This window comes from Montipora foliosa, chromosome 2, assembly GCF_036669935.1.
Source record: "Montipora foliosa isolate CH-2021 chromosome 2, ASM3666993v2, whole genome shotgun sequence".
Classification (NCBI taxonomy): domain Eukaryota; kingdom Metazoa; phylum Cnidaria; class Anthozoa; order Scleractinia; family Acroporidae; genus Montipora; species Montipora foliosa.
The window spans coordinates 46217814-46225313 of NC_090870.1; the positions used below are offsets into that span (position 1 = coordinate 46217814).

The 7500-nt window shown below is 39.7% G+C and overlaps 1 protein-coding gene across 2 annotated transcripts in view; it reads left to right on the plus strand.

Annotated features, from left to right (window-relative positions):
- The window catches only part of LOC137993302 (outer dense fiber protein 2-like), a 34906-nt gene extending 33633 nt beyond the window's left edge, over positions 1-1273 (plus strand). For both annotated transcript variants that reach the window (XM_068839055.1, XM_068839056.1), the window contains exon 28: positions 665-1273. In XM_068839055.1, the coding sequence (XP_068695156.1) occupies positions 665-811 (147 nt within the window). In that variant the 3' untranslated portion in view covers positions 812-1273. The remainder of the gene's footprint in view (positions 1-664) is intronic.
- Positions 1274-7500: the final 6227 nt, after the last annotated feature.

The following is a 7500-nucleotide window of genomic DNA, read 5'->3' on the forward strand; positions in this document are numbered from 1 at the left end:
GAGAGATGACGTTGTTTCATCCGCGTTCGCTAAGCCAATGAAAATGTGCTGTCATTTGTTTTTGTTCGATAAGCCAATTGAATGTTTTGCATATCTGTTTACGCTCTGTTTTTGATTATATTTTTCAAGATCATGAGAAAGTCGCTTAACTTTTTAGTTGTCGGCAACTGCCTTTCTCCCCTCTGTGAGCAAGTTATCGATAACTTGCTCACAACGACGCAACGACGCAAACGACTTTTGAAGTCAGCGGTTTTCCTTTTCTTGTCGCTACTTCCCCAGGCTCCCGCAAAACGTACCGTTTATCGACAACTAAACGTTTCGTCTTCGGAGACGTATTTCCCAACATTAACAGTTGTCGATTTAATTAAGTTGTCGACTGTAAACAGTTGTCGATAACAACTTGCCTCGTCTGTGGAGGGCCTAAATTACTGATTGATTGATTTATAGGTCGATCAATTAACTGAGGTAACGTAAGGTAATACAGTGCGCAGAGAAAGCAGGTGTATGCCTTTGCCCTCCTTTTAGTTAAACGCCCGTTTATCAACAAAGCAACATTTCTAAATTCCAATTCGATCCGATGCAGGACGCCCCTGAAAACCACTTTCGCGTGAGTGGAGCTTCCTAGGTAAATATCATTAATTATTACTATTTAATTCCATTTCAGGCCGAGCGACGCTATAATTCCAAGCTGTATGATATGCGCGACAGACTAGACCAAGCGAACAGCACGACACGGAGCATGCAGAACTATGTTTCCTTTTTGAAATCTTCTTACGCAAACGTATTCGATGAACTCGAATCTCCAAGATGACCGACAGATTAGCTAGGAACTGTCCACAGTCTGAGACGTGGGTTTTATTGTTAGGAAATCAAAATTTATTTAACTTTTTTTTTAACCCATACGCCGTGGCGGGTTTTTAAGTTACTTCGTCCCTTTTTTACGTATTGGATTTTAGTCTTTTCCTGCTCTTTAGCTCCTTATTTCTCCGTTATTTTCCACTCTGATTTTCTCACTTGTAGGTAATCGTTTTAGTTATTTTTTACACTTCAACATATAACTTTTATCTACTCTGTTTGACTGCAATTGAGTCAGTACTTGTCTAATGTAAAGTTTGCAAGTTTTTTATAAAATGAACGGAATTCAGTTTCATTTCTACTCCAACTGGTTTGTGAGGCCGGAAACGACTCGGATTGAACACGATGTAGATAGCTACGTTTCTCCGCCCATAGACAAGTGTATTTTTTAAGTGAATAAATTAAGGATGAATGATTTTGAACTGCTGTTGTGTCCTTAAAGGAATAACGGTAATTATAAAATAATGGGCCATTTCGGAGTTGCTGTTTGTCTCGGTTTCGAAGTGAGTCTTGGTGCTCAACTATTGTAAGGGAATTCCATTTGAATGGTTGTGCACCAGAACTCGCTTTGAAACTGACGCATGCAGCAACTCGGAAATGGGCTATTAGGATAGTACGCGCACTCTCATTGGTCAATAGTTATGTTTAGATGAGAGTATGGAAACACGGCTGTGACATCACACTAATTTTGATTGGTTATATGTTGTCAGACGCGCGTTTTGATTAGCTGGTAGGAAATATGAGCGTGTATCAAGAAAATCTGTTTCAATCAAGAATTTTCCTTCATTTGTCGAATTATCGTTATAAAAGCAATAGAGGACTGGGTCTCGGCTTTGCATAACTGTCTCGAATTCTCCCAACTTCCTGTCGTGTTTACATGAGGCTATGAAAACACGGAAAACGTCCTTTATTGCTTAAATATAGCATACACTTCCGCGACACTTCCGTTCGCTTTCAAACAATGTAATTTCCCTACCCTTAAATGACTTAAACCCCTCTTACACACGCACATAAATTGGCACGGTACCAATATTTGGAGCACCCCTATAATTTCTGGTGTGGATGCCTAATATGCCTTCTGTTTGTTCTGTTTACACAAGGAATTTACCGTGCCGTGCCAGATTTTTGTGCTTGTGTAAAGCGGGCTTTGGTGCATGAAGGAAATCCTTGGTGACAGATTCGGAACTGAGAAGATAAACATTGAATAAGGACGTTTTCCTGTTTTGCCAGGGGTAACTCACAATTTCAAAACGGTTAAAATTTCGATGGTTGTGATGAGTACCTTCGTTAAAGTCACGGTGCTTTTAAAATTTACGACTTCGGAAACCACTGGACTTTCCCCACAGGATGAGTAATACAGTGACAAAGCTGTAATAGCAAGAAACGAAGTTTCAATTTTTTTTCTACGTCTAGAGGTTTTCCTCTGTAATTATAAAGTTTCAGTAAGAACGGATCTCGACACTTCATTTGTAACGTATACTTTCATAGCTGGCGTGAGCGTTTCCGTTCCAAGCCACGCAGACACGTCGGGATAAAAACAAACGTATAAAAAATACACTGAAAAGATTTTGAATAATAATGTGCCTTTTATTTAAGTATCAACTCAGAACTGTATTTAGCACTGGGGCACTAATTGGAGACACCGCTGTACAGAAATCAAATGAACTCAATCAACTATCAAACCAGAGGTTAGTTTTTGAGGAGAGAGTAAAACTGGAGTACCCGGAGAATACCCTCTCGGAGCAGAGTAGAGAACCAACATACTCAACTCATGTGTGACACAAAGTCTGGGAGTCGAACCCGGGCCACATTGGTGGGAGGCGAGTGATTTTTACCACTGCGCCATCCCCGGCGGCTCCCACGAGCATATTTGTGCATCTAACACAAAACCATTTGCTTTTTGTTATCCCGAATCGTGCGTGTGCTCTTGTATACTCCGAACAGGCTTTTTACCATGCGAGAGACCTCCTTAATATGGATCCCAAATTAACCAAATAGGGATACTTTCCAGTCCCAATCAAATGCGAGTACTTACAATGGCGCTGAGTATTGCCCAATCAGCATCAGTGACCGTTTTACGGCGGTCAAATTAAAGTACTGCTTGACTTGATAATGGCAGCCGTATGCTTCTTCTGACTGCCAAATTAGACTTGGCTAACGGACAAGTCCAACGTTGGCAGTCCTCAAAATTCTAATTTTTTCCCAGTTATTTTTTAATTGAACAGCATAGAAATGTAAATATTTCGAATACAAAGACAAGTGAATCACTATCTATCATATTTTAACTAGACCCTCCGTGAGGGTACACTGGGTAGCCTGTGGTACACGCACCGTTCCAGACATTTTTTTCAAGTTGGGAGGTCATTAAGACCATGTAAGGGGTCACCCAGAAGTCATACCAGCAGAGGCCCTTTGGCTCACAGGTTCTCACACGTTCGTACGACGAAACAGATCTGTCCTTGCGTAATATGTAGCTCTAACAGTGCACGATATTGTTTTGGTATTGTCTATCATTGTAGTTAAGTGCCATGGTAGAAGCCTTGGGTAAATAGCCTGGGAAGACATGTGGTTACTAGCAAAGTACTGAACCCAGAAAGATTCAAGAAAATAAATGGGAAGTGAGAAACATTGGCTTCTGGGCTGACATGTTGATAAACTTCTTTTCACCACAAGTTTACGCGTGCCCTCTGAGCATCTGACATATACCCCTTCGTAAAACAGGAGCATTGGGCCGAAAATACTATTAACGTTAACAAATGCAAATTCAGCAAGGTACAGATTTTGTTAGCTTGCTTTATACAAAAACAAATATTGATGAAAAAGTAAATAAATATTGATACACAGTTTTTAGAAAGAGCAGAAGGAAGTTTCCAGGACGGTCGCTCGAGAATAACATATTTACAACATGAAAACAACATTAATTTTGAACCGTGAATATAGAATATAAACAGTTACGATCAGCGACAAACATTTTGGGAGATATTTGCTACGTTCAATTTTGTTATTGTACGTTTTGGCTGCACAAATAAATCGCAAATCGAAAGTGACATCGCCGGAATTCAGCGGGCGCCGTGATTAAGTTACCGCAGCATGTTTACTTGCCAAACAGTGAAGCATCTGTGTCAAGTGATGGCAAGATACTGGGTTTTAGTAAGTTTCTTTTTCTGTCAAGTGTTATAAAGTTTGACAATAAATGAGCGAATTCAAAACAAAGATCACAATCGTCCACCATTGTTTCTGCAAAGTCAAAAATTTACTCTCCAAGACGAGGTTATTTATCACCAGGTAATTCCATCATTTTGGAAATAGCAGCTTTTTATTCACCGGCGTCACAATTTTTTGCTGATTTTGGGGCTCATTCTGTTGAAACTCAAGCACGCTTCCAACAGACCTGTTTATTTTCATGAAACCTTTCCTGCTTACAGAGCAATATTAAAAATATCCTCCCGTATCACGTTTCAACCTTAAGCTCGAAAATTCAATACACAACATGATATTATAATTCACAAAGGCAGAAAATATCACAGAATCCTTTTCCAGCGAAACATTTTATTGAAACAAACAACATAAGATGCACTAAAACGCCATTCGCGTTGCAAGGACTTTCGACGCCATTGCTGGTTAACGAGAATAACAAACTCACGAGGCAGAATGTATATTTATATTTAATTAAATTAGCACAACAGAAAAACGCTAACATCATTTTGACACGAAAATGCTTTACTATTGCCATAAAAACTATCCAGTTAAGCTCGCATATATAAAACATGATGAATTCATAAAGGCCACCTTTTCCAGCGAACAATTTTTTGAAACAAACAACATATTTGCTCTTAGAGGCGAAAACCTCTTCCTATTTCATTGCGTGCATGAAGACAAGAAACTGAATCGTGTCAAATTACCATGTACTTCAGGTTCAAACCCTTTCCTGAAGAACATTTTCCTTGAATAACAAGAAAATGCTTTACTATTGCCATAAAAACTATCCAGCACACATATCATAAAACATGATGAATTCATAACGGGCCACCTTTTCCAGCGAACAATTTTTTGAAACAAACACTATATTTGCTATTAGAGGCAAAAACCCCTTTCTATTTCATTACGTGCGTGAAGAGAAAAAACTCAATCGTGTCAAATATGCGCAATATTACAACAAACTAACATTTCAGGATCAAACCGTTTCCATCAAGAACCTTTTCCTTGTATAATGAAGCACAAAATAGACGACAAGCTTTCTTTCAAATAATTTTTGGCTGTCACATTTCCAATTTTTTTTACCTGAAGACTGTGCAGAGTTGATCACAGATCCACTTAAGGTGTTGGATTCGTTCTCTGTCTTTGTTGAACCCATAAGTTACCAGAGAATTTTCAATTTGGTTTCAGTGTTCTACAGAACAGCACACTTGGTAAAATTTATTTTAGAAATGCAGCTCACTTTGATTTCTGCTCAACGGGCGACAGATTGTTGTCGAAGTCCATTACTCGTCGCTTTTGAGATTCCAGGTGTTGGTTTTCACCGCCTGCCTAGTTTATCCAACTGACTTTCCATTATTGAGCTCCATAAGGGTATATTTTGTTTAAGGATCCACAAAAACGCCATTCGCGTTACATGACTTTCGACGCCATTGCAGGCTACAATAGGTTAATGATTCTACTGTGTCCACTAGAGAAATCTACGCAGTTCCACTACCCTCTCGATCCTAAGAAAATACGCGCAGAAGGCTCTATGCACAAAGATACCACTTACCAGGGGAGTGACAGGCAAGACTTTTACCGACACGGAAGAAAAAAAGAAAAATAACACGGAACAAATGCCATCCACTTTTAGACTGGGATTGCCATACGGCAACCCAGTAAAAATAACACCGAACAAATGCCGGACACTTTTAGACTGGGATTGCCATACGGCAACTCAGTAATTAGCTGAGGCGACATACAAGTTTTCGTGTGACAAAAGATGACTTGATGGATGAAAAGCTAGTTCGTTCGATTGGAAAATTTGGATTTGGATCTTAACATCCGGATTATTGGATTTGCAATCGAGCTCAACGGATTCCGCCGCGGATTTCTTTCCATGGGGGAAGAATCTCAGCAAAATCCCACGGCTTCCGATTTGCTTTTAATACGAAAGTTTCGCTCAAATTGTTCAAAAGCTAGATCTCGGTCTTGGTAAGTCACTACCTGACCAAGAGCACATGACTAGTAGCGAACATCTCCAATATTAAGCCTATGTCACGACATTTTAATCTATTTTTAGACTACCTTATCCGGAAAGAAACAAAAAACAAAGGCAATTCCGGTTCGATGACGATATGACAGCAAGACTTAGATTTTTGTCATTGGTCATCGGACTCCGATTACGGGAGGATCATTCGCGAGGAAATTCAATCTAAAATTAAATCGGTCTGTGAAAACGCCGTGACAGGAATGTAGCGCTGCTGTTCGCTCATAGTCATGATGGGTTCCTACCCGATAGATACAATTCTTTATTTGCTCGCGTACCAGTGAGTGCGCATACTCTAAGCATTTATAATTAAAGGAGCGTACGAAAACCTTGGCTAACGTTTAACGTGCCAAAGGATGGAGTCGCCGTGTTTCTCTGTGTACTTTTGCAGCACTTGCCGATTAATGATTGCTTATTTCTTGGTGTCTATCAGTGCACAGGCGATGATATATAATATATCAAGGAAGGTTGGCGGCCCTCTTGCACCTCCGCAGGCCGGCAAATGAACTTAGAGCAACTTAAGACAGAAAATTTCTGTGCCATCAGTTATTAAATCTATCGACTATTGCTCCTTAGTAGCACATACAGCTAATACTAGGAGAACATTAAAAATTGCAACAGCTGCTCCTATCAGTTCAATTAATAGTAAAGAATATTAAACTAAAAAGAAAAGAACTTCAGACTACCCTACCGTGAGTCTCTTGGGATGTAATGGTATTGGAAAGCATTGTATTTGTGGTCACTTGGGATTAGTCTTTATTTGGAGCTGTTTTGTTTTATGTAAAGGTAAAGGTAAAGCCTGGGAGGTAAAGGTTCTATCAGCGTTGTGTGCAATGCTATCCCAATGTTCTCCCCAGCGTAGAAGGATGCTGTCTCCCAAGCCACCGTATATCATATCCCACAGAAGAAAATTAATGGACGATGGGATTTACCCAAGTGTAAGTTCAGAAAGAAGCATGTAAGAAGGCGAGGTTATCTGAGAAAGCTGAAGACTGGAAGATTTTAAGTGTTTGCGCAGATCTGTTAAAATTGAGCTCCAATTGGCTCATGATAGGTATGTCAAAGAAATCCTTAACACCTCCACATTACATGAGAAGCCTAAACGCTTTTGGTCCTATATTAAGGCCCTGAAAAGATAGAACTGCTGTGTCCCAAGTGAAATTCAATGGACTATCAGTATCTGATAGTAAGTCAAAAGCAGAAATCCTTAGTAGCCAGTATAAAAAAGTGTAAATCTACCACCAAGTAACATACTCATTATGGGGGAGATTGTTATAACTATGGCTGGTGTCCAGAAATTACTATCTGATCTGAATATATATAAGGCAATTGGTCCTGGCCTGATATTCGCAAGAGTTTTAGAGGAAGCTGCAAGCGAACTGGCCCCCGTTCTTGCATTCATATTTAATCAGTCATAT